The sequence below is a fragment of the Typha latifolia genome, chromosome 1 (assembly GCF_019914945.1).
Source record: "Typha latifolia isolate L0001 chromosome 1, TyphaL0001v2, whole genome shotgun sequence".
NCBI classification, from domain to species: domain Eukaryota; kingdom Viridiplantae; phylum Streptophyta; class Magnoliopsida; order Poales; family Typhaceae; genus Typha; species Typha latifolia.
This window is the reverse complement of record NC_133086.1, coordinates 3554297-3580277: the sequence shown is the minus strand read 5'-3', so window position 1 is coordinate 3580277 and position 25981 is coordinate 3554297. Positions and strand designations below refer to the sequence as shown.

General features: G+C 37.3%; 3 protein-coding genes and 2 long non-coding RNA genes across 6 annotated transcripts; 1 reads left to right on the top strand and 4 right to left on the bottom strand.

Annotated features, from left to right (window-relative positions):
• Positions 1-6039: 6039 nt before the first annotated feature.
• On the bottom strand, positions 6040-7154 carry LOC140802162 (uncharacterized). Its single transcript, XR_012111597.1, has 2 exons — positions 6626-7154; positions 6040-6398 (listed from the first exon to the last, which is right to left on the bottom strand). It is a non-coding gene; the product is annotated as an uncharacterized lncRNA (long non-coding RNA).
• A 3141-nt stretch (positions 7155-10295) lies between these two features.
• On the bottom strand, positions 10296-14283 carry LOC140782499 (AP2-like ethylene-responsive transcription factor AIL1). Of its 2 annotated transcripts, XM_073129111.1 has the most exons (8): positions 13635-14283; positions 12374-13028; positions 12053-12288; positions 11833-11921; positions 11640-11713; positions 11468-11518; positions 11256-11332; positions 10296-10958 (listed from the first exon to the last, which is right to left on the bottom strand). In XM_073129111.1, exons 3-8 carry the CDS (start codon positions 12096-12098, stop codon positions 10444-10446), a joined length of 852 nt encoding a protein of 283 aa, XP_072985212.1. In that variant the 5' UTR covers positions 12099-12288; positions 12374-13028; positions 13635-14283; the 3' UTR covers positions 10296-10443. The 2 variants fall into 2 exon arrangements, with proteins under 2 accessions (XP_072985212.1, XP_072985203.1); XM_073129102.1 differs by lacking the exons at positions 10296-10958; positions 11256-11332; positions 11468-11518; positions 11640-11713; positions 11833-11921 and having other exon boundaries at positions 12159-12288.
• Positions 14284-15849: 1566 nt separating this feature from the next.
• LOC140800301 (uncharacterized) lies at positions 15850-17360 on the bottom strand. The gene is made up of 2 exons (XR_012111178.1): positions 16534-17360; positions 15850-16340 (listed from the first exon to the last, which is right to left on the bottom strand). It is a non-coding gene; the product is annotated as an uncharacterized lncRNA (long non-coding RNA).
• A 625-nt stretch (positions 17361-17985) lies between these two features.
• Positions 17986-21377, top strand: LOC140800122 (MOB kinase activator-like 1A). The gene is made up of 7 exons (XM_073154787.1): positions 17986-18154; positions 18484-18532; positions 19353-19461; positions 19612-19705; positions 19839-19972; positions 20065-20228; positions 21024-21377. The coding sequence occupies exons 1-7, from the start codon at positions 18129-18131 to the stop codon at positions 21096-21098; spliced, it is 651 nt and encodes a 216-aa protein (XP_073010888.1). The 5' UTR covers positions 17986-18128; the 3' UTR covers positions 21099-21377.
• Positions 21378-21771: 394 nt separating this feature from the next.
• Positions 21772-25816, bottom strand: LOC140800111 (uncharacterized). Its single transcript, XM_073154777.1, has 7 exons — positions 25563-25816; positions 25442-25481; positions 25029-25099; positions 23877-23971; positions 22509-22576; positions 22316-22426; positions 21772-22043 (listed from the first exon to the last, which is right to left on the bottom strand). Exons 1-7 carry the CDS (start codon positions 25771-25773, stop codon positions 21905-21907), a joined length of 735 nt encoding a protein of 244 aa, XP_073010878.1. The 5' UTR covers positions 25774-25816; the 3' UTR covers positions 21772-21904.
• Between the last annotated feature and the right edge of the window lie 165 nt (positions 25817-25981).

Genomic DNA, 25981 nt, shown 5'->3' with positions numbered 1-25981 from the left:
GATAGTTTTTCAATTTCTGACCGGTGGTCCTTTTCTATTCCCTAATCTGTCTGGTAGTAGTTGTCTCTCTCCCCTGCTAAGCTTCTATACATACTATTTATTTTCTTACAAAATTGAGATTTCTTCCTGCCGAGATCAAATCCCGGTGTCCTTTAAATTTTTATTTTATTAGATTTATGAAAAAGATCTCGATAGATAAGATTCATTTTTTGGATTCCCAGGAAGACCTTACTGATCTCTTCTCTTAGGACTTCTCGGAGCATTGCTCTTCTAGACTTTATTTGGTTTGAGATTAAGTTTTGAATTTGATTAGTTAATTCTATTTTTTAGTCTTAATTTTTTTTAAGAGTAAACTTAGTCTCAATTGAGTAAATTTTGCTGGATGAACAGATTCTTTGGAAGCAAAGATCTAAATAGACTTGGCTTTCTTTTATTTTTACAAGTCTCTGTTCCGAGCTTATCGTCTTCCTCGGTTGACGTAGATTGAGTCTCTCTATCTTCCTGGGAACTTAGACTTCAATTTGTAATCCCTTCTCGGTGGATGAAATTAAATATGTTGTTATGGGACTTACAGTGGATAAAGCTCTAGGTTCTAATGGAGTCAACAAAGAAGCAAGCCTAGCTAGATAGGAATGCAGGCACACTAGTGATGGAGCAACGATTATAATGAGATCACCTTATTGCCCCCCATTTGAGCAAACTTATGAAACCAAGAAAGAAACAATAAAAGGAAGAATGGAAAACAATGAAGAGGGAGAAGTGATAGGTCTTGCCAATTACATCCACAAATAGAGAAATTGCACTCTAAAAATATAGATAAAGATTATAAAAATGGCAATCCCATGGTAGAGCTCAGTGATCTAGGCACATATGAAAGTGAGTTGAGGCGAAACATGAAGCAAGGCAAGGTGGAGACAGGATGACAATGGTTTGCGCAGAGGGGTCAAGGTAGGGCAGTTCATATCAACGACACGGTGCAGATGGCGGCAATATGGGTCAAGGAGGGGGACTGATAAAGGCTTTATGGAACGTTGATAAAGGTTCTCTTTTTTTATATAAAAAAACTTCACACTGCAATGCAGTGAGGAATTTTTATTTGAGAGGATCATACCAATTAAAGAATATCGTCTGTTAACTATCCACAAATTACCTTTCTTAAAGGTTAAATAACATCTCATTGACATTGAATTACAATTTATAATTTATTAAATAAATCTATTTGCTGAAAGATTACAGTCAATAACCTAATCTACCTTGAAACAAAATCAAACTACAAAAAAAAAGAAAAAAAAAATAACAACCGTCGCATCCTCTTGATAAATTGCTAGGTCAATTATGTTACGGCTTGATCAATAGATCCTAACATACATATTCTAGTTCATATAATCAATTAATAGTAAGAATTTACAATTTATAGATAAAATATGTTTTTTTTTTCATATCTAATTTAATATGTCTTAAATTTATGTTAAAACTATGAGTAGAAGGAAAATAGAGTTACATAAGCATATTTGAATTCATTATTGCTGGAGAAAATTAAACAAGAGATGATACTTGTAATGACTTTCCAAATTTTGTTTTTTGGTTTTCTATCACATATTTCTCTTTTATACCTAAAGTGAAAAATATTTTTTTGAAAGTTACAGTTTTTTATTTTTAATTCTGACTCTCTTAGAAAAAGAAATTACTTATGATATCTATATAGAAATTCCACAATAATTATATCCTTAAGCCAATTAATTAATAATTAATTATATCACTAAATTCTCCCAACCAAGCATGCTGTTAGAGATGATTATGATAGATTTTCACCATATATTCTAACACATGCAATCTTTCATATATCCCAAAAAATTATTGTCGTTACCGTTTTGTCAACACAATCAGAACGACTGCACAGCAAGTAAAGCAGGTAACAAGCACTGTGTGGCTCCTAGTATTACTTACTTGCAGTTGTCATTAATCCGTGATAAATACCGATACGTGGACAAAATATAAGCATTTAGCAATACCAACGAATTATTGAATATAATATACTATTTAACTAGTCTGTTGTTCTTTAATTAGATCAATAGATTAATTCTTTCGGAATGTTATCTCAAAATATCCAAGATACGTACAACTTACTGGTAAGCTACACGAGACAGGCCAGCAAGCAAGCTAACTCCTTAGTTCGCCATGAAAAATTTAAGAAAATTTGCAAGAACATTAACTCATAGGATTATGTAGAGATTATGAGCACGCTTTCAACAACTGGTATCATTGTACACAAAATAATTTTGCGGAAATGATTTTATTGCTTCACTTATTAAGTCCTGCGAAGCTTATTAACGAGTTAATTAATCACAATTAAGATATGCATGTGTCGATCACTCATGTTGGAAGTAACAAGGTAAAATCCCAGCTTGAAAGTAGATGAGTTGTGTCTGCGCGCTCCACGTAACCCAAGATCATGCTTCTGCAGGATCTTCTCCTCTGTATTAATTCAACAGACAAATCTTTAGCTAGATGAGATATATATATATATAAGGCATAGCAACGATTTCACAGTTAATTCCACTCTCGAAATTAAGCTGTACTTTTGTTGCGATATTCAAGTAAGTAATAAAATGAAAAGTGATAGATTAAGTAATCTCACATGAGATCTGCAACGTCGATGTCAATACCAACGGCACTAACAAGTGCCTGCACTCCAACTGAGAGGGCCATGGTGCCCAATATCCTTCCTATTCCTCCTATCCCACCCCGGTTGGGGGCATTTTGTGCAGCCTGAACATTTCGTACCTGTGCCTGTGCCTGTGCCTGTGGCTGTCCTACCTGATTGGCAAGGCAATCAGGATGCAGGTCAAAGTCGCAAACGTTGCAGCGGTAGCGCGTTCCATGGCCGGGGAGGTTGCAACCATCACACCTGTAGCTGTATTCATTGTCGTGCAGGACTAAGGGGTGATTTGGATGGAGGGGGTGGGATATCTGATTGAGTTTGCCCATCTCTCCCTCTCTCTTTGGGCCTAGCTAGTTTGATGTTTGTTTGAGTACAGGAGGCAACAAGAGAAGAAGGCGGCTATATATAGACACAGCACTGGCGACCTGGCGTCTGGCGGTGAATAGCTAGCTGTGGATGTGACCATGGCTGTGGCTGTGACCACGGCTGTGGCTGTGGTTGTGGCCATGGGCATGACCATGGCTGTGGCTGTGGCTGTGATCATGGCTGTAGCTGTAGCTGTGGCCATGGGCATGGGCATGACCATGATTGTGGTTGTGTCTGTGCTCCCTGATTGCCAAGGCAACCAGGATGCAGGTTAAAGTCACAAACCCCACAGTGATAGAACATCCCTTCCACCGGTTGCTCGCAGCCACCGCAGAACCGTCGTCCCAAGCCCGGAGGTGATATTATCGGGCGTAGGAACAACATCATGTAGTGCTGCGGGTGGCGGAAGGAGGAGACTTGAGGAGTGGACATAGCACACTGCTGATGAAGGTTGAAATCACAAATACTGCACGGGAATCGTGCTCCGTTGCCAGGGAGTTTGCACCCATGACAAGTGTAGCTGTAGCCATTGCTGTGCAGCACTAATTGGTGATGTGGATGGAGGAAGTGGTTCATACTAGGATTTAGACCATCTCTCTCTCTCTCTCTCTCTCTCTCTCTCTGTGTGTGTGTGTGCGTGTGTGTGCGCGCGCGCGCGCGTAAGAGAAGAGAATAGAAGAGATATATATAGAAAAACTTTGCCGAAGAACGAAGAAGGAATGTGAGTTGGCACTTCGCACATAGATTTCGTCCAAGTTCAGGGTTATATAATTTTATAAAGTTGAAAACGTCGAGGTCTACAAGATCGAAGCTAGTAGAATTTTTATTTCGTAGGTACGCTGCTTAGTTTAATTAGTTTAATTAGTTTATTCTGCTCTGAATCCTATTCCTTGTCCTATTTTTCACATCGATCACAATGGATATAGTTAGAGACTGAATCAACCAACGCATTTATGCAAGATCGAAGCTAGTGGAATTAACCTTATTTGTTCTTTTAGTTAGGATCGTTTGGATTAGATTTATATAGACTCTACCAAGTAAAACTAAGCATGGCATTTAGTAATTTAGCATGTATGACTGAATCAACCAACGCCAAGGCTAAGATCTGTTTCCAAAAGCATTAGAAGATGTTATATGATCATATTTTAAGGGAATTAAAGGTTTGACATTTATCTCTTTTGTATTATATATATTACTTCCTTAGCCAAACTACCTAATTTATTATGTAGAATTTTTGTTTATGCAAAGCCACAGTACTGTTACTTGATCTTACTCTCAATGAGACCCATAGTTTCTTTGGAATATATAAATCTCTAAACGATACTTGATCTTACTCACAATGAGACCCATAGTTTCTTTGGGATATATAAATCTCTAAACGATACTATAACCTTGGGCTCCAACCTCCAAGTCTAAGATTAGCTTCACCATTGATTTCTTCTTCTAATTTTACGGGATAATTGTGTTAAATATTTGGGATTGGCTACATGAATTTTATCTTCCACACACACACACACACACACACACACACACACACATATATATATATATAGAGAGAGAGAGAGAGAGATTAAGGGTCACTATCGAATCAACTATTAAAATGGTTCCTAACTTGGTTTAATAAATTTTAAAAGTAACAAATGGTATACAGAAGTAGAACTAGTTTGTCTCAATAAAATTTTCAGATTATCTTCTAGTAGAACGCTAACAACGTCCGTCTCGGTCCGATACGAGATAAGCACGCTAGCTAGATTGCATTTAATTTCAATCCTTTGATATTAGTTTATTTCTCGGCTACGTATTTATTGAACCTATATAATGAATTAAAAAGAAGTTGCACAAAGTAAACCCTAACAACGTACTCTACACGAATTGACCTGGTTTTAGCATTTACTGTGCTATTCATATTAGCAATAAAACTAGATAGCAATGATTTATATATAGAATTACAGGTAAAAATACAGCATATGAGCATCTACCAACCTAAATATTGATTATAGAAAGTAGGGCAAACTAAATTTTAACTCCATATGGTTAGGCCTAAATTTGTTTCATCCTTATAATTTTATTTCTATTATTTTTTAACAGTTATATTTAAATTAAAATTATTTTTATCGTATTTAATCCATCTATGAGTTAAATTTAAAAACATTTACTAGATACCAAATTGTATAGGATTTGATAAGCTTCTCAATACTATTAAGGAAAGGGTAAGATGTGATTTGTTAAAATGAGGAGAGGGTTTTGCAACAGGAACAAAATTTAGGTGGTGATAAGACATTGATAAATATATTATATATATGTAATCACGAACTATTGTGGGAAATTACACCCGGTGAGTTAGAAGTCATCATCATACGTGGACGCGTTATAAACGTTTAGTAATAATAAAGAAGAATAAACTACAAATTACCGCCCGTAGTTATACTTCACATTTAAACTTTCATGTGTAGACTTGTATAAAATTGTTTACTTTTTAATACAAGATTTTTTTAAAAAAAAATTTATTAGAGCAAAGTTTTCATCATATAAAATATTAAAATGTTAGAATTGCTCTTTCTCTTTCTATTATATCTACTGACAATATTTTATTCTTTAAATTTAAAATAAAATAAACTTTTAATATCTTCTATCTTCTTCGATATAAAATTATAATTGTCAAATCTTAGTTAATATCTAACTATTATAATATACATCTTATTAAATATATAATTACGAAAGAAAAAAAAATAATCATCTTAAAAGTATGAGTAAAATTTATATTTACTCAAACAATAAAACTATATTATATATAGGGGTATTATGATAATTCATATTCTTTGTTAGTTTAGATGAAAAATTAATAGTTCAGCAAAGTGATACAAATAAAAATTGAAAATAATTCATAATTTACCCATTAAATAATTATTTGAAACTATTAAGGAATATAGTATGCTATTTAATCTGTTAATCTTTTATAGCTATAGCTAAATCCTTCGCCATCAGGGACCGGTTCGTAGGAGGAAATAGTGTTTAAATTCTAGAAATAAAAGAACTTTAATCACCAGAAACATTCTCTCACTCATAAGTTGGTGAGACCCATACAAATTACATACGTTCATCACCTTGGAAAAATGAAAGTATGAAACAACAAACCCCGCGAATAAGGCTCCCTCAAACTAGGAGACAACTTTGCTTTCTCCGTCGTTGTAAAGACTTGCAAGCAGGTCTGATGCTTCGCTTAATTATTTGAAGACAGAAGCCGGCGCCAAGAGAAACACAAGATCATACAGTTTATATATCCACTCACTTAGAAAGTAGTTGCCGTCTTTGTATGTCCTAGACGACCCACACGATCGAGTTATTTAGGAATTGGGTCCATTAATTTTCTCTGCAATTCAATAGCCAAACGAATATTCAGAGACATATAAGGAAACGAAGAATTAGAAAATGGTATGTTAATATATCCGATCAGTTGCTAAATAGTTTTCTCTTAAATGAAAAGGGTTTTGTCACCGGGAGCTAAGGAAGGACAAAAAGATTAGAGAAAGGAAAAATATTACGGACTAAATTAATTAAAAAAGTTCCAAGAAACGAAGCAATTAATTAGTTACTCACAGTAGATCAATTATTTCGACACCGATTGCAGTAGCAACTACTTGCGCACCCACTGACAAGGCAAAATTGCCCAACATCTTTCCTATTCCTCTGCTCCTGTTCCGGCCATTAGGTTTATTTTGTGCAGCCTGAGAATTTTGTACCACAACCTGTGGCGGTGCTACCTGGTTGCCAATGCAACCAGGATGGAGGTTAAAGTTACAAGGCCCGCAGTTGTAGAACATCCCTTCCACCGCTTGCCCGCAGCCGCCGCAGAACCGTCGTCCCGAGCCCGAAGACAGTCTCGTCGGGCACAGGAGCAACATCATGTAGTGCTGCGGGTGGCGGAAGGAGGAGACTCGAGGGGTGGACAGAGCACACTGCTGATGAACGTCGAAGTCACATTTACTGCAACGGTACCGCGCTCCGATGCCTGGGAGTTTGCACGCATTACAGCTGTACACGTGGGCATCGTCGTCCCATACTATTTTGTGATGTGAATGGAGGAAGTGGTTCATCTTATCTCTCTCTCTCTCTCTCTCTCTCTCTCTCTCTCTCTCTCTCTCTCTCTCTCTCTCTCTCTCTAGCTCTTGGCCTATCTGTGCAAGACATGGGAACAGAAGAGGAGAGATACATATATATATATATAGAGATTTTGCCAAAGAAGGAAGAAGGAATGTGGTTTGACACGTAGTACATAGAGTTTGATCAAGTTCAGAGTTATATAATTTTATGAAGTAGAAAACGTCGAGGTCGATCTACAAGTACGTACGCTGCTTAATTTAATTTCTTTATTCTGGTTTAATTCCTATTCCTTGTCCTAATTTTTTACATCAATAGTTAGAGACTCGCAAAAATCTAAATATTCGAGATCCTCGACTTAACCTGATTCGTTCTTTTAGTTAGGATCGTGTGGATTAGATTTATATATATATATATATATATATATCGTATTAGTCTCTACCAAGTAAAACAACGAATGGGCATTATATAATATAGCATGTAGGACTGAATCAACCAATGCCAAGGTTAAAGTTCATTATATATCCAAAGTCTATTGATCTCTTTTGTGTAATATATATTAATTACTTCCTTAACTAAACTAGCCGATTTAAAATGGAGAATTTCTCTTCTTCTATCTTTACGGGATAATTGTGTTAAATATTTGAGATTGGTTATGTATATATATATGACTTAAAGGCCGCTATCGAATCAACTATATATTAAAATGGTTCCAAACTTGGCCTAATTAATAAATTTTAAAAGTAGCAAATACTTTACAGAAAGTAGAACTAGTTTGTCTCAATAAAATTTTCAGAATGTCTAGTAGAATGCTAACAACGTCAGTCTCGGTCCGATCGAGATAAGCACGCTAGCTAGATTGCATTTAATTCCACTCCTTTGATATTAGTTTATTTCTCGATTAGAACATAGATAATGAATTAAAAAGAATAGTAGCTGTGGCATTGATAAGATATGTAACTTCACAAATTGCACAAAGTAAACCCTAACAACGTATACAACACGAATTGACCTAGTTATAGTATTTATGAATGCTATTATATTAGATTCAACAAGGACAATAACTGGAATGTCCAAAATCGGTATATTTTCGCTGGATTTTTGTAATATATTAGCAATAAAACCAGATAGCAATGATTTATATATAAGAGCTACCGAGATAAGTATTGATTGATAATAGAAAAACAATTATCTCGGCCCAAACTCATGCATCTTGGGCCTCGGATCCTAAAGTTGGACTATGGACCTGGAATTATCTAGCCTTTTGGAGTTGGATTTAACAATCATTTTAGTTATCATATTAAATATGTCTAAAATATAAAAATAAAAATAAGTGAGCATCTATAAAAGTGGCCATATTGTGTCACTACTCATTCGGCATCTTGAAACATGCAGTTAACTAAGAAGAGGGCGTTTAAGTTGACATAAAATGATAGTATAATATAATTGCTTACGAAATATCTTGTGCATTCAAGTCATGCAATGCAACGTTAATATCAATATTTATCCTATGCTATAAGTAAGGTCTGTTTTACAGAGAAAAGAGCATTCACGTCTCCTTCAAAAGTCCAAGAGGCAGCCCTTAATGAGGGGGCCACACCCAAATTCACCAAGTTCCAATGCCACAAAAGTAAGAGGAGCTAGAGAGATAAGAAAAGCAAAGAAAGTGACGCATGTCTTTTGTTGACATTTGACAATATAGAAAGATAGCTTTAAGATGGGCAAGTGGGACATATATAGTAGGTTCTTCACCTTCTCTCCCATGGCAGCCTAAGAGGTGAGGTTTTGGCTATCAGTAGCGCCAGGTTAGAGAAGCCATGGAGGAAAGAAGCATGGGACTGTGTTAATTGGTGGATGTTGGAATAGGAGAGACAAAGGGGGAGGGAATAAAGAAGTGGCATGGATAAAGATTAAAATGTTTGAGAGATTGGATGTTGATTGAGAGAGAGAGAGAGAGACGCCAATTAAAGTCTGATAGATAATATATATGTGCATGTCAATACGATCCACATACATGCCTTGGAACTGCTGCTCTTTTGCTCCCTTTTATTGTCCTTAGCAACTACTCAGAATGCACTGCAGGATTCGATTCTCTTGGTAAACTTTTTCTTTCTTTCCCAGGGGAGAGAATAAAAGAGTTTTCTTTTCCTTTTCTCTAACATACAATGTGTATTAAGTTTTGGATTGAGATTTTTATGCAGCCTATATCTAGATTTTAAAAAGTTATTAAATGATCCAAAAAGAAAAGGTTAGTATGAACTCTGAGAGCCATTAAGAGAGACGTTTTGATTGATAGAAACTGGCAGGGACGTGGACTAGATTGCGTGATCTAATAAGAGGATAGGATCCCATTGACTCGATCTACGTGCTATATCAATGCACCTGCCACGTCCTACGTCGGCAGGATTATAAATCGATGATGGGAAAGGAAAGCCATTTACGGCAGCAAACGACGAGTTATTGACTAAACTAGCCCTCCCTAAATTTTATGATCTATTTTTCTAAAATAAAATTGCTATTAAATTTAGCATTTTTCTATCAAATAAAATATTAAAAAATTTAACATTTTTATTACAAGGTACTAAATAATTAACTTGTAACTAAAATATTGAGCTCGTACGCAAATTATTATCTAAATAAAATGCTAACCAGTTCATATTAGATGCCGACATTACATAAAAAATTTAGAGAGGGATAGTTCGGTCAAAATACTCGTAAATGACTGGTATGGGAATCCCACATCTCGGAAGAGGACAAGAAGTGATCCGTTTTGGGAAGCGGGGAAGAGCTCTTGGGTTTTCCATTTATGGCACGCAAAATGAGGCCATAAACGTCTAAATATCCATGAGGAGAGCTGCAATGAAACCACTGTGTGGTGTTGGGAGCCTCTCCCCTCCCCTTTCCCTTTGGGACGCTTCACAAGACGACAACTCTGGGTGGAGGAAGCCCCTCACTCACTCAGCTTTTCCTTTTCCAATTCCATTTCCATTTTAGGGTACGCAAGAGTTGACACCAAAGGCCTGCTCTGCTAATTGCATCAATCTTCGTGCCCCCATGGCATACATGTAGAGGAGAAATATTGTGAACATTTTCGAGGAAATGCTCATATAATAGGAGTTACGATGATATTCCGAGGATTAAAAAAAAAAAAGAACGATTAAGAGAGAGATAAAACGACAACTTAGAACAACTATATTATTAACTGCGAACCATTACATGTTGGGGCAAAATTGTTAGTGGTGGGTAACATGCATGTGTTCTCTAGTAACAGGTACTGAAAAAGCCATCACATTCCTCTTCCTCTTCATGGCCTTTTCTCACTCGTTCCACAGCGCAAACATAGGAATGGGATGAACCAAAGGAATGCCAGTCGTCCGAGCCGCCGCCGCAGCCATCCGATTAATGCTTCCAACTTCATTACCTCTAATGCTACCCTCTCCAACTTCATACTTCATGGGATAGCAGAATGTCTCATTCTTGCTATCCAAAGAGTTTGGATTACTAGTTATGGATTGTGAAACAAGTGTCGCACCATCAACTAGTGTAGAATCTGGAGCTAGATCACTAGATTTAGAGCTCCAAAGCATCTCGGATAAGTAATCACTACACTCGCCACCACCTGCTTCTCTAATGGCAGGATCGGGTGGCTGGGGCTGACTAGGCTCAGAGGCAGCAGTGGGTGAACGCTTGGCGAGATCACTTGCAATGAGATGGGTGCTCGAGCAAATGCGTTTCACATCGTACCTACTGATGTCGAAGTTGGTCACGGCATTGACGCCTCGGAACTTGATTGCTGCGATGTCATAAGCTTCTGCAGCTTCCTCTTGAGTGCCTGCATGCAGCCAGATAAATAATATATTATTATTTTCCTGCTAAGCATTAGTGATGAGAACAAGGGATCGTGCATTTGTGACGAGAAAGTAGTGAAGAGACGAGCATTGACAATAATAAATAAATGTCGCACCCTTACTTCCCTCGGGAAAGGCAGCATTAATGTTTACTTTTTACCAATACTAATGCAAACATGCGAGGATTACCAGTATTTGACTATGAGGCAAGACATATCTTGCAAGCAGATTTACATTTAAAAGTATTATAGTGACTGTATGATATAGCTAGAGATACTCACTGAACGTGCCGAGGTATAAGTCCTTGTTTCCGGCCACTCTACCTATTCTAGCTTGCCATCTCCCATGTTGGTGATGCCTGTGAACCAAAACAACAAGCAATGTCAGGGTGAGAGAGGGGAAGAAGCAGTATAGGATGAGCGTTCATAATAAAAGCTGCGTAGGAGTAAATAATGTCCAGGTTCCAATGCTAATGTTAGGGCTACGACAGGACCTCGTCACCCCTCTGTACATAGATGCTCCTCTAGAGAAACCGCTGCTTTTCCTGAAAAGCCAAAACGACAAGTATATATATATAATACGTATGTATGTATGAGCAAATATAAACAAAATGATAATTGCTACCAAATTCAAGCAACAACTACGAGCAAAATGGTAGGCCAAACCTTCTCAGGTGGGCTACAAATTCCTGCCTGCTCATATGCTTCATCTCTTCTAACTCTTTCCCATAGTTGGTTAGCTGAGTAAAGAGGTGACATAACAGTGATCATAAAGGAACAAGGAGGGTTTAAGGGAACGGCATGATATTTATTTTTCCTTTTAGTTTAGCTCGAGATAGTACTAATAGACTCAACGTACTGGAAAATTTATGTGAGTTGTTGGACCCCAGTACTTGAGTGCAGCCAAATCATATGCTCTTGCCGCCTTCTCCTCCTTGTCATAACCACCTTTTTACAGACAAAGCACATGAAAAACGCGTCAGTAGATAATTATAATAAATACAAAAGCTAAATGAAATGCTCTTTAGCTGGAGCAGAAATATATTAGAACAAGACTCTAGAGCCACACAATAAATTACCTAAATAAACTGCTCCAATGAAGTGGTAGGCGATTAACAGTTTCATAACAAAAGGCAACTTACTGTTAGTAAACTTCAAACATAAACAGAATTTATTAAGAAAATACAGCAAACTGATTAATTAGAACAAACAGTTCATATTTCCTATATCACCTTGCCTTCCTTTTCTTGTTTGCCCTTCCTTCCTACAACTGTTATCCCACAAATGAGCCTCATATCTTCCAGTCCATCTATGCCTACAATAACCAAATTATATCGGTAACAATTCTGAAGAGATTAATTCATCAATGAAATAAAGTTCCAACCAATGTATTTATCAACCTTGTGACCCCCCTATACTGGGAAGTCCTTTGACCAAAGGTCTCGATGGATCTCCGAGGGACCGGTTCACGCATAGACGACTTTGCACTCAGTTGCACGGTACCATCGCCACACACCCGGGACGACACACCCGGTACTACTCCACAGGATCCGGATTGCAAGCCAGGGCTCATTGAAAGGGTTAGAGATTGGATCTCACTTGGCTGGGCCAGTTGCTTCTCCGGCACATACAGGTTTTGCCGGAGCCAAGACTTGATACCAGATATAGAGGTGGAACCATCTATTCCCACATTGTACATGGTATTAGGAGTTGGACTTGGGGTGTGGTTGGGGTTGGTTAAGAAGAATTCAGGCTTCAGGTTGTCGGCATCCTGGAATGAGTGGTTGGGGTGGTGAAAGGACTGCATGAACTGATATGGGTTGTGGACTTCTTCCTCTGCAGGGCTAAAGGAAGGAGGCATGTTAACATTGATTCCAGGACCACCATGGCCCTGGTAGTACATACTATGGAAGTCAGAGATGGTTTGATGCTGGCTTTGGTTGTCTTCATTGCTGCTCCCAGAGTACCCACCCAAGAAATCTTCAAGCTTGGGCCCATTGAGTCCCTGGTTTGAGCTGGCGGGTTCTGTGCCCATGGCACTTCCATACCTCCATTCTACCAAAAAAGCAACGGAATATAATTTACAATCATTAAGGGAGGACCAAGACCAATAGAACTGCTGCACACTATGCAGATACTCATACAAGAACAAGTCAAAAAAGGAAAAAAGGAAACAGAGTTGAAGTAGGCATAAGAGAACATCTCCGAGAGAGCTAATGAAAATATAATGACCAATTAACTCTTAACATGCTTCAGATTCCAAATTGTTAAATTGAGGTCTGCACTATAGTACGCAAAACAAAACAAACAAACAAACAAAAAAAGAAAAAATTTCATGCAAGTTGCATCAGAAGGGTTGTACACAATATAGGTGTGCGAAGAACCTAAAAGACCAACGAACAATTCATTTCCTTGAAACCCTTTCGAAGAAAGTTATGTAGAAAATCAAAGCTCTAAATCAATACCTCCGAAGAGATACAAATAAATACTGGAGAGCCGTATTATGTGGTTACAAAAAAAGGGCTGGATTAGAAACCATTACAACTACCAAATGGGTTGTAAAAAAGTAATTTTAGACAAAAATGATAAGAGCATGCACAAAATTACAAAAGAAAAACAAAATCCAGCAAGAAAAAGGAGCAAAGGCAGCTTCTTTAGTACCTGCAGGACCATGAGGAGCATGAGGAGTCCTGAAAGTTGGTTCCATGAGGCAAATAGAGCCATCAGATCGCAAGGGCATAGCATCAAGAGGAGCGGAACCAAATCCCACTTCCCCATCAACCTCTCCTCCAACTCCCAAAGCCTCCTCGCTGCAGCAGGAGGAGCTCTCCGCTCTGCTAGAGGACAGGGAGAAGCCAAGCCAGCTATTCATATCCATCTCATATGAAGGTGTGGGGAGGCCTTAAAAGAAACAACCCAAAAACCAAGGAAGAGATGATGAGCAATCTCTATAGTATATACTGGGATTTTGGGATCTCAAACTCCAAAGCTCCAAGATTTGCTTCCTTCTTTCCCTTGAGAAACCCAAGAACGAGGAGGTGGAGAGGAATTAACCAGGCATCATGGGCTTGGCCTTCTGTGTCCAATTTATATATGGTCGGAAATATAAACAAATGATCTCTCTCTCACTCTCTCTCACTCTCTCTCACTCTCTCTCTGCCACAGAGACTTGGGCTAGCTTTTGGTTCCTGCGTCTTGGGTTTCGCTCCCATAGCCCATTTCAGATACCGTCTTGTAGATTGTAGCAGCAGGCAGCAAAGGAAGCTGCTCTCGTCTCGCTTTCCAACGTGGTTTACAATTTGAAATATAGAATCTTCTCAGGTGCTTCAAGAGTTTTCTATGCAAAATAGATAGAACTCATTGCTTTAAATCCATAATGTCAGTAAATATAATGTACTTGTTTTAGCAATTAATCACGTGAAACAATATCTAAGTTAATTAATTATTAGTTTCCTCATGACACAACTAAAGATAAGCAAAAATAATTGCAAGGTTTTTTTTTTTGGCCCTTTACATGACATGTCATTCTTGGCGCATTTTTGGTTCCTCATTGTGAAGGGGAGGGTGTAATTTGTGAATAGCCTCCAGTTTCCACCAAGCGGAAAAAAGTGGCCCTCAGGGAAAAGCGGCGACAAGTTTCACATCACACGGTCTCTGATAACTCCTTAACCCTGATAAAGTAATATACTATTCAAGAAAAGTGATACCTGATAAAATTTGGTTTACCTATACAAAAGACATTTGTTTCACTATGCATATCCTTTTTTTTCTTTTTGTAACTCGTAAACGGGTGATGCGTAAGTAAGTAAGTAGATTTGGTTAGTTTTGTTAACTTTTTTTTTTAAAGAAAAAGAGTACTACTTCAAAATCGAGACTATTTCATGCACATGACTCATAAATCATATTAAACGAATGGGAAAAATGACACGGAAAAGTATTATACCTCCACGCCTCCAGGGAAATAGAGAGGAAGTATGCCCTTCTCTTTGAGTAGCAGCTCCGTTCAGGAGGATATGAAAACGAGCCTGCAGCATGAAGACACACCTAGATGCTTAAAAGTTGACTTTCCTCTAGCATCTTCAAACCATTTAAAAGAAATATGGACTCGTTGTAGTTTATTCGTAACGCATGGTACCAATAATGCATACATGGACAATCAGAAAAGGAGCCATGATGCAATACTAAAATATATGGATACTATTGTTTTAGAAATGCAGTAGCAGGAATAACCTGAGTTCAAAGTTCAAACCAGCTTGTACTTCATGCTGCAATTTCAGAATTTCTGTCAATCTGTTTGAACTTTCAATCTTTCTGTCCAAAATTTGAAACTGTAGATGTTCAGCATGGGAATTAGGCTGAAGAGAAATAATCATCATGGCCTCAAACAGCCTTGAAGGTTGTTTTCTAGACATCTGATCCAGAAGAATGTAAAACATGATAAACATCACATTAACAGTTATAGTACATGAGGTGCTAGCTGGAACAGCCTGCTATTCGATCTTCAGATTCCATCACATTAAAGCATTTGTATGATGTGCAGATACACTGTCAAACCTATGAACCAAAAAAAAAATGCTGGCAAGAAAAAGATGATGGCCACATGTACAAAAGTTCTGAAAGGGTTAGCTTCAACATTCACCATCATAATGAAATTGTAAGCTTCCAGTAATACCCATCAACTTATCTTCGTGCTGCTCCAGTGACTAGAATCCTGTAACCATGAGTTCCTTAATCTCTTTACAGTACAAAGGCTTACACATTACAATGCATAAAGTTTCAAGCTTCTTCTTTGTCTTTTTATTCAGTCGTTCATTTTAACTTGACCCTATGGTATCTCTTGGACATATCTCAGGCCACACTGTATTTTCATATTCTATTTCCACCAATTCCAACATTTGACATATCTTCAGTTTACTCTGTTTTCCGCAGAGTATGTACTGCATGATCCAAATTCAGAATACAATATATTGTATATCTTTACTCAGCAGATAATAAGGATAAACTGTTCAACATACACAACAATTCATCATAGGGAAGATACGAAAGTATTGCAGTCGCTTGATGATGCACATCATGATGATATAACATTTAATGATACTCTTTTCACTGATGCTTTTGGCTAGTAAGGTTCTCGGGATCATAAGATCCTTTCTCACTTCTGATGAAGATGAAAAACACTTTTTTAATCTGCTGTGAAAGTTTCTGAAGCCGAGTCTGGAAGTATAATCTTTGGAAGGAAAGAAGGTAGATGGTAGCGGTGAGTGGACAGTGGCAGCTGAATCTTCAGTAACAGCAGCTTTAGCAACATCTTCAGTTCTTTGAATGAAAAAGGAATGTGTTCCTGGATTACCAGCCCGTAGTTTATTCCTTTAATAAAACACAAAGTTGTTGATACAGATTAATGATGGTTTCAATCAAGTCAGACATCAGAGGATGAGATCACTAAAAATTTAACATAAATTTTCTCAGTGGAAAGAAAAGTTAAGCATAAGTAGATATAAATGCAATATTCTCCCAATCATCTGACTATAAATGAGAATTTTGGAAAAGGATTACTCACTTTAGTTTTGAAAGACTAAGCGCCACCATGCTTTTTCCATCCAAAATTCACAATTTTAGTGACTTTTATGATGAAGACGCCCCTGTTGAAAGAGCAACTTTTGCAACCACAGGTACATTTACTCTTCTAGAGGGTATATACTTGCAACCGAACTTTGAAGTTATCCAGGGGCTTTGTATATGATCACCGTGGTCATTACAGGGTCCCCTCATGCATCTCTTAGTAAATCTTTCACTAAGAGCAAATATTGAAGAATGATAGACATGATATAACCATATCAACTACCAGTTCTATTGAAGCTTTTATCTAAAATATGCATATCTGAAAGATCGAATCTTTAACCCATCGCTAACTAGATCTTACTAAACTTATTTTCCACATTATATCAATGTAAATACAATAAATTCAAGAAATATCCAATCGAGTGCAAGATGACTATGCTTCTTAATTAACAGCCTAACTCTATGAACAGTCCTCGAAGACCATATTAAGCACTTCATAGACAGCCTTCAAATCTTTTAGGTGATCAAACTATAGGTAGAATCTCTAAATGGACAGAAAAGCAATGCTCGTAGCGTCCTAAATCTTCAGATAAAATTATCGAATACCAATCCATCCACATAGAAAGAAACTTAAAAGGACGACCGAATCAAAATAATATTGAAACACGTTAGGTTACATTTCTCGATCGGAAAGGATCCAAACTTTCAGGCCCCAAACACGAAATTGATACACGCAACCTAGGAATTATCCGAACATATTCACCTACGAGGAACAGAGGAGGAGGCACGCCGACATTTCTCCGCAACATTTATCGAGTGATCGCCAACGAGAGTGGAAATAGGACGGACGAACGAGAAATAAAGAAGTAATAAGATTCGAATCTTACGGATGGATGTTTGTAAGGATTCAACTGCAATTTTAGAGGGGGGGGGAAAGAGGAGAGGACTCCACCTGTAAATAACCCAAAATATAGGTAGTGATATGTAAAAAGTCGGAAGGTTGATATTAGGACAATAATAAAGGATTATTGGTTGGTTCGACAAATAACAACGCATATGGTATTATTAACAAAGAGGGATGTGGTGTCCTTACTCCTTTAAGTAGAGTAAGTCCTGATATGCAAATATGTTAAAAAGGCAAACGTTGTAGGCGAATGCGATGACGTGCAAATAAACCCCAAAAAAAATATTAGCTGGTAATGAATGGAGAACAGCATTCTATCCGCGAGGTTAGTGTAACCTCTTCTCCTGCGATCGGATCGTTTGCAGAACTGAATGCAGTAGAATGCTAGTACCCAATCAGAAGATGCCACAGCCGGCATCTTTGCCAAAAAAATACTGCAATCGGAGCTGTATGCCTGTATGCGACCAATTCATTCTTTTGATGCCAGTCTGGCATTTTCTCTCTCTCATCCACGTATAAAAGCAACGTCAGTACCATCTCGTCCTCAATGTTTTGGGGGGCATTGTGAAGGGACGAAGACCGAGCTGGAGGAGAGGAAAAGAGAATAAACCAAGGGATAGTTACACCCCCCACCCTATTCCTCCTCTATCTCGATTCCTCGTATTCCTATTCTTCTCCATCCGAAAGAGATGAGCCTGTTCGGCTTAGGAAACAGGTCTGTGTTCTTCTCCATCGCACCGTATCTTTTCCGTATTCGATTCGTCCACTTTGTCGTACGTACCTTCCTTGCTCCGGCTTTGAGATATATATTTATATTTTTTTTCCTTCCAATTTTTGGTTTTCTTCATCTGGATAGTTGGAGAATTGGATGATGACTAAAGTTGGATCTTTTCTTTAATGACAAGATTATTGAAAAAAGTGATCTTTTTTATTCAACTCCATTGATGCGTTCTTCTCGTTCTATTCAATTGGTTGTTGATTTTGACTTATTCTATAACTTCCATGTGTTTGATGCCTTCGTTGGTTGCTGGAATTTGTGAGCAGGAACCAGAAGACATTTCGGCCCAAAAAGAATGCGCCTTCAGGGAATAAGGTCACTTGCCCATTCTGAAATTGATTGGTGATACGTAGTTTTCTGTTCCTGTTTACCGTCTTTGTTGTTGATTATGAAAGGATTTGTATTACCTTGAGAATTTATTCTAAACAATGTGAGTTTGGTCAAGGTGCTGTTGTTTCATCTCATAAATAGAATTTAAAGGTCTACTGGTATTAAATGGTGTTTCACATATAGATGGCCGTGTGTATATGGGCAAATCTAGTAGGATTTTATGCTCCAGGGGAAGAGCAATATTTTTCTTTAATATTTAGCTAGTGAATTTTTTTACTTCTCATATTTCTTGTTCAGAGTTCTTGGTTGATAAATGTTAAATATAATCATGGATTCATATTTCATGAATTTTCAACTGAGCTAGGCCTATTAGATTCCTTCGCTGTACTCATTCCGTATACTTCCTGGGCCTATTGCTTTCTCCATAGGGTTATTGATACCAGGCCTAGTCAAACAGAGTGATACAATGAGCTTTGAAAATTTTGTTACTGTTCAGGTTTCAAACCAAATCATCTGAATTGGGGGGGATCAATGCACCATCTAAATTGAGTCTACGCAATTATTTCATATGCTACAACACTACATGATAAAAGAGGGCATTTTTTCAGAAGGTTCTTAGTCATTCGTCAATGTCTAATGGATGCTACCGGGGAATGAGCTCTAGCGAATGTCGATTCATGGAGTAGTTTTATTTTAACTTCATAGATTGGAAAAAAAAATACGTTATCTGATAGCTTAGACAATAGGTTTCTAGGTTATATGCTTAGTATTTTGGATTAAAAGTTTTCTGTTTATCACCAAACAGGGTGCTCAGCTGAAAAGGCATATTGATGCTACCTTGGGTAGTGGGAACTTAAGGGAGGCTGTTCGGTTGCCTACTGGAGAGGATCTTAATGAATGGTTGGCTGTCAATAGTAATTCTCTGACCCTGATTTCTTATCAGTAGAATAGCGTATTTGCTACTGATAGATAAAATTATAACCATTTGATCATTCTCTGTTCTTGACATTCCCTATTGATAAAATATTCATGTATTGATACCTTTCTGTTTTCAATTTTCTCAGCCGTTGACTTCTTCAATCAAGTGAATATTTTGTATGGTACTCTAATGGAGTTTTGCACTCCAACTACCTGCCCAACGATGTCAGCAGGACCAAAGTATCTTTCTTTCAACCACTACCATAACGCCTCTAGTTTGCTCGTTATGGAGTAAAATATAAGACACTCCAGTGTTACTTTCGATAGTTTAAATTGATCATTGTGTGTTCTCTAACAAGGGGGGACTTGACAGGTTTGAATATAGATGGGCTGATGGAGTTCAGATAAAAAAACCTATAGAGGTTTCTGCACCAAAGTATGTAGAGTATTTGATGGACTGGATTGAATCTCAGCTTGATGATGAATCTATATTTCCTCAAAAACTTGGTACTCCAAAATAAAATGATCTTTACATACTAAAATAATCATTTTTCCTCTAATGCATTTCATGTTTTACTTACCGAAGTATACTTTTACAGGTTCACCTTTTCCTCCAAACTTCCGAGAAGTTGTTAAGACAATCTTTAAGCGTCTCTTTCGTGTATATGCTCACATCTACCACTCTCATTTTCAGAAGATTGTGAGCCTCAAAGAAGAAGCCCATCTTAATACCTGTTTCAAGCATTTCACATTCTTTACATGGGTAAAGTCTCAATCTTGTTTGAACTGATGTCTGATGTTTACATACTTCATGTTCAGCAACTTTTTGTTCTTTCTGTGCATTTTATTACTTCATCTATATAAATCTGATCTTTTGTCGGAGATCTTTTTTCTTTTTGGGTATATTATGATCAATCACCCTTCTTAAATCAGAACACATTTTACCAAGTGTACTGATAGGGTTGTCCGGCTCAGAATTACTTGTGTAACCCCCTTTAATTGAGCCATGATGCTCTTAGATTTCCATTTGAAATACCAGTTTATATGATGAACTAACCCAGATAAACTCTTTAACATGATAATTCAAAGAGATTTAATTGCTTGTAAGGCGCTCACGATCATTCAAAGATATTTTTTGCATGATGATTATCCCCTAATCAGTTTCTTATGTCACTTTGCACCTAATAAGAAAACCAGTTCCAGACATGCTTCTGACTATATTATCTGAACTTTATAACGCAGTAATTTGAAATGTTATCGCTCCTGGACACTGTTTGGTGATCAACATTATCTTGCTGTTATATTATGCCATTTTTATGCTATTTTTTTCATAGAAAAAAGATCACTTATGTAGGAGAAGATTACCCTAATTCTAAAAACGAGAGAAAATGCTAGTGTCCCAAACAGTTGTTTGTTTGATAATTTATATTTATATATATATAACTGATGTGATTTTAAGAAATTACACTGTTGATAGTACTACCTTCTGATATGGGCAACATATATTACTTTGTGTTGGCTCAACCATCTGACTCTTCCCTGCTGGTCCTGCATGCAGGAATTTCGACTGATCGAGAAAGCAGAGCTTGCGCCACTTAATGACCTGATTGAGTCCATTATCCTTGCATACTAAGGAGTCATGGCATTGTAGAGAGGATTTTTTAAAAAAAAAATTGGAGAAGGTTTTTGGATATAGCTTTAAAACAAGGGGGTTGTCAAGGTAGAATTGATTGTTCGTTTCTTCTAATTTCTTATTTACAGGTCTTGTGATCCTGAATGATTAGGTGAGATAATTAAACTATTGTCAGTCATTGTGCTGCCTATGCAACTTTATAGGTGTGCTTATCTCGCAATGTTTCTGATTGTGGAACTTTTTTTTTTCACAACTTGAATAATTGTCGCATTTAACGTCTTCCTTATTGTACATGTGAATGCCCGAGTGGAAAGAATAATATGAGCACCTTGAACTGCCAGTGGAGAGAATTACAGCAATGTTAAAAGACATTTGGCAGCAATAATAATAAAGAACCAACTTGCATCTAGTTTTCTCACTAAAAGGAAGAAAGAAAACGACACATCTAACTCCTATGCAATGACTTACATGATCTCGTGTGTGACAACTGACTCCCCTAGATTTCGTCATCACTTTCTTCGGGGGGGTCAAAATTACAGCTTTATTCTGTGAACAATGGTATGGAAGTAACAGAACCTACATTCAACAAATTGTTTCACAAGGAAAGCAGCCTGAATTGTGACAGGGAACCATGAAACCATGAAACCAAATACTGCTTAAAGTGGCTGGCAGATGGATAAAAAAGAATTGTGCTCTTTTGATTAGATCCTGTTTTACTGTAATAGTAACATATGGTAACTTAATATTGCATGTATTTGAGCTTGTTTTTTCTGCAGAAAATTCACCAAGGGCCTTTAAGACGGGCATCAAAGAATGGCTTCCAACTGTCTCATGTTTGAGTCCAAGTCTTCAAGCTTATCTTCATTTCCGTAGCTTGGAATCCTGTATGCATCTGCAATTGCCTTTCCTTTATCCAGGACTGCTGATGGCACAGTTTGCAAGAGGCTGCAATAACAGGAAACTATTAGTATTTGGAGCTTATTTGCTTTCGTTACAAGGATTAAGAGCTAGAGAGTTGGTCTAAAAAGAACTTATGTTGCTCATGCTTCCTATCATTCCAGATAACTTTAAATCTTTAACGATTGAATTCTTTGGCACGGTAAAATTGCAAAGGTTGCAGTTAAGAACATAGTGCCCATTAGTTTTAGTTCCAGATTTTCTTTTCTTATTAGAAAAGGTTCAGCAAAGAGAAATCTGTGAGTTGACTCTATCAGTACTTATCCAAAGCCCCCATAGCAGTCCTAATCTTGCTCCTCATAGATTCAACTGATGCTGTTGGGTCTTTCCTTGATGCACGAAGCAGCAGTGAATCGAGATCCTCCAAGGCTCTAGAGAAGGACATAGGATTTTAGTAGTCATAGGCAGCCAAATAAACTGCATCATATATTGTACAAAGTATCATATGTGTACCTTAGGCATTGATCGACAGCATCAGAAGCAACTTTCCCTTTACCATCATCAGTAGCATACTGTGCCACCTATAATTCCGAAGATAATGTTCAAGAAGGAACTCAGGTCATAAATTACTGCCACAGCAAATGAAACATGAGTAAGAATCATTTCAGCTAGATCCATTTATGTGCATAAATTACCGTCAAGGAATTTATTTATGTTATATAATGCATTACATTAAGCTCAAAAGAGAAACTAGTTTTCAGTAAACGAAAGCATCAACATGAGACACTGGATGTGGTAAATGAAACACTGGTCGCACTAGGTAAACCAGAAGCAATGCAAACTTTGAACTCACATTTTCTGTAAATGTCTTGACTTTGATTTCTATTTGCAATCATTCTCCATCTAACTCCAGTCCCTATATCAATTTATCCTCTAATGGTGGGAAGGGGGACTGGAATCTCCAACCCTATAGTTAGGCTCAGAAAATCTATCAACAATTCATCAAGCAACCATATTTCATGGCTACTCAATCTGAACTTTTATGAGAAAATAACAGTTCCTCCATACCACATCTAATCTCACTTATTGTGGAATCATCCTATGTTTATGCACCACAGACATGAATCACTTTCCTAACCACATGAAACCTCAGGATCTGTTACTGCATAAATGTTGATTGACAAAGCTAGCCATTGAACATTTAGCCCCCAATTTCTTTAGGATTATCTTTTTCCCTCTTCTACATTAGAATCACTATTCAAATAATTTCACACATAAACCCAACTGCTCAATTATAATTATAATTTTACTCTTAATTTGACTCAAGTTAATTAAAAAATCTTCTCTTTTCTCTCCTACCACATTCCACAAACTAAAAGTTTCCCTCAATTTTCTTGCTTATCTCCTCTCTTCCTCTTTTTAAGAAAGAAAAAGAAAATACATTTAAGATTTAAGTGCCTTGGTTACGAAAATGCCCAAAGAAATGATAATACTTTAATATAAATTTATATCTCAAATTAAAGATATTTGAGTTAATTTTCACTCTTATTTGTATTTTTACCTAAACTTTATATCACATCAAAGGTAATTATTGTATTTGTATCACTATTCTAGATTAAAAGCAAATATTGGAATACCTTACTATATATTAGATGTACAATTTTAAGAGTAAAAATCTAGAATAACTACTTTAGAATTTTCCTTTATCTGAAAGCAAACAGACCTTAAGTTTTAAGGATTGTCAGATCCAAAGGCCTTCATGCCAAAACCTCTCTTCCAACCTAGAGTCGTTTTCAACAATACTGCCTATTTATTCCCATCTTAAATATCTTGGCTATAGTAATACATTGTTTCTATTATGAAATGTCTGTAAATACTTACTGCTCGAATATTTACACGCAGAGATGCTGCTGGACCAGAACGGAGCAAGGATCTGCTTTCCTCATACTTTGGCAGCTCAAGTTCCAAAGATTTCTCTGTACATAAGTAGGACAAATGATCTCTATGCAAAAGATTCAGAATAGAAGTGATTAATGATAAGTAATATTAGACGTAAACATTCTTAGGTGAACAAATGCTTAGGAAAAATATATTACTGGACATACGGCATGCTTGAATGATGGTAATTTAATTTGTCAAATTAATATAAAACCACTCTATGTCTTTCTAACATATAAAAGTGAACCTATGAGTAATGATCATTTACGAGGATTTTTGTTTTGTGATTCTTAAGGAGGATGTCCACTTAGGAGATCTGAAGCAATCACAGCACTCCTCAATGAGGAAGTCTATATTTTCACATAGCTAATATGCAATGATCCACTCTCTTTCCTTTATAAAGGGGATATAATTAAAATAAGTATTCCAACATAAAAGAAGTATAAGCATAATGACATTCAACAGTTTTTTCTGGTAAATGCTCTATATCTGAAAACCAGAACTGATATAAGAAAACATGAGAGGAACTCACTGGGATGGATGGCAGAGTGCTCTCTATGCTTAAAGCAATAGTTCACTCTTATCCACAGGGACTTTATGGCATTGACCATCAGAATCCTTTAATATTGTCGCTAAAATGATTCTCCTTTTCTTTTTCCTCACTTATTTATCAGAATTGTTAGTGTCCTGATCCAACCAGTATATAGTAGGCTAACATCCATCCCTTATGACTGCTTCAACAATTGCATTTATTCATTGTGCAACAACTCCCAGAGCTCAATTCCACTGTCAATCTTGACATGAAATGACACTACCCTTACTAAGGACTATATGCCAAGGTAATCAGAACATCTAACGGATTGATTAGTCATGTCATGCTAATGAGTTCTACTCCAGTCAAGAGTCTAATAATCGGAAAATTAGTTCAGAGATTCCATATATTAGCCTTGTCTGCTTAGATGGTTAGAAGGTTTTGATGCTCTGAATGATGTTTCCAGCGAAATTTTCAGCTTTAATTCAACGCATGTAGCTCCGTAAAAACTTATTCCAAAATATTCTAAAAGAAAATTACAGCGAACGATCATCAGTCATTACCTAGATCTTCGAATTGTGCTTGAGTCAAAAGCACGGGAGGGACATATGCTTCCAGGGGCTCCAGCTTTTTCCTGATAAAAATAATTAATCACAAAAGTAGCCTATACTCATCAACAATAATTAAATAAACATTTTTTTTCCTACACGAGGGATTTAACTGTGACATTGCAAATAAAGGATTTAATATATGGCATCAACATAAACTATACTCTTTAACTCTTACAGTATAGTTTCATTCTCAAATAAATAATAATAGCGCTCTCTGTTTCCATTTCTACTATCCTACGCCAACTTTACCAAATTAGTAGCTTCAGCTTTCGATTCTTTGGGTAATTCCATAGTATGGCATCTCATCATTATCTCAGATGTAAACATCTATACTAGAGAAGAGGGAGCGAGGTGGTGAAGGTTACCGCTTCACATATTTGTCGAAGGGATTGCCCGCATTGGCGCCTGCGCCGAGATGAAGGAAAGATGTGAACCGTCGGATTCAGATCTAGCGGCGAGTAAAGAAGAAGGGGAGAGAGAACGTACGATCGGGGTGTGCGGACGAAGCACCGAGGAGGAGGAGGAGGGCGATGGAAGTCGACCGCCTGGTGCTCTCACCGCGGGGCTCCGGGGGAAGAGAAGGCAACGACCTTACGTGGATTCGGCGGCGGCGGTTCGAGGTGGGGAGGTGCGGAAGAGCGCGGCGGTGAGACAAGCCGCGGAGGACGGTGACGCGCGCGGTGAGCAGAGATGACATAGGAAGAAGGGAGAGCTTTCGAGGGAACCGCGGATGGAAAGAAGAGGAAGCCTCATCCTTTTCTACTAAATTAGCGGTCTACTCGTGAGTGAAATTGTCATTTAACACCTTGTGTTCTGATGAAATTATTTTCCAAGAAGTAAATGTTGAGATATCCCGAATAGAGGGGCTTTTCTATAAATCCGAGTCCACCCATTACAATAGTCAA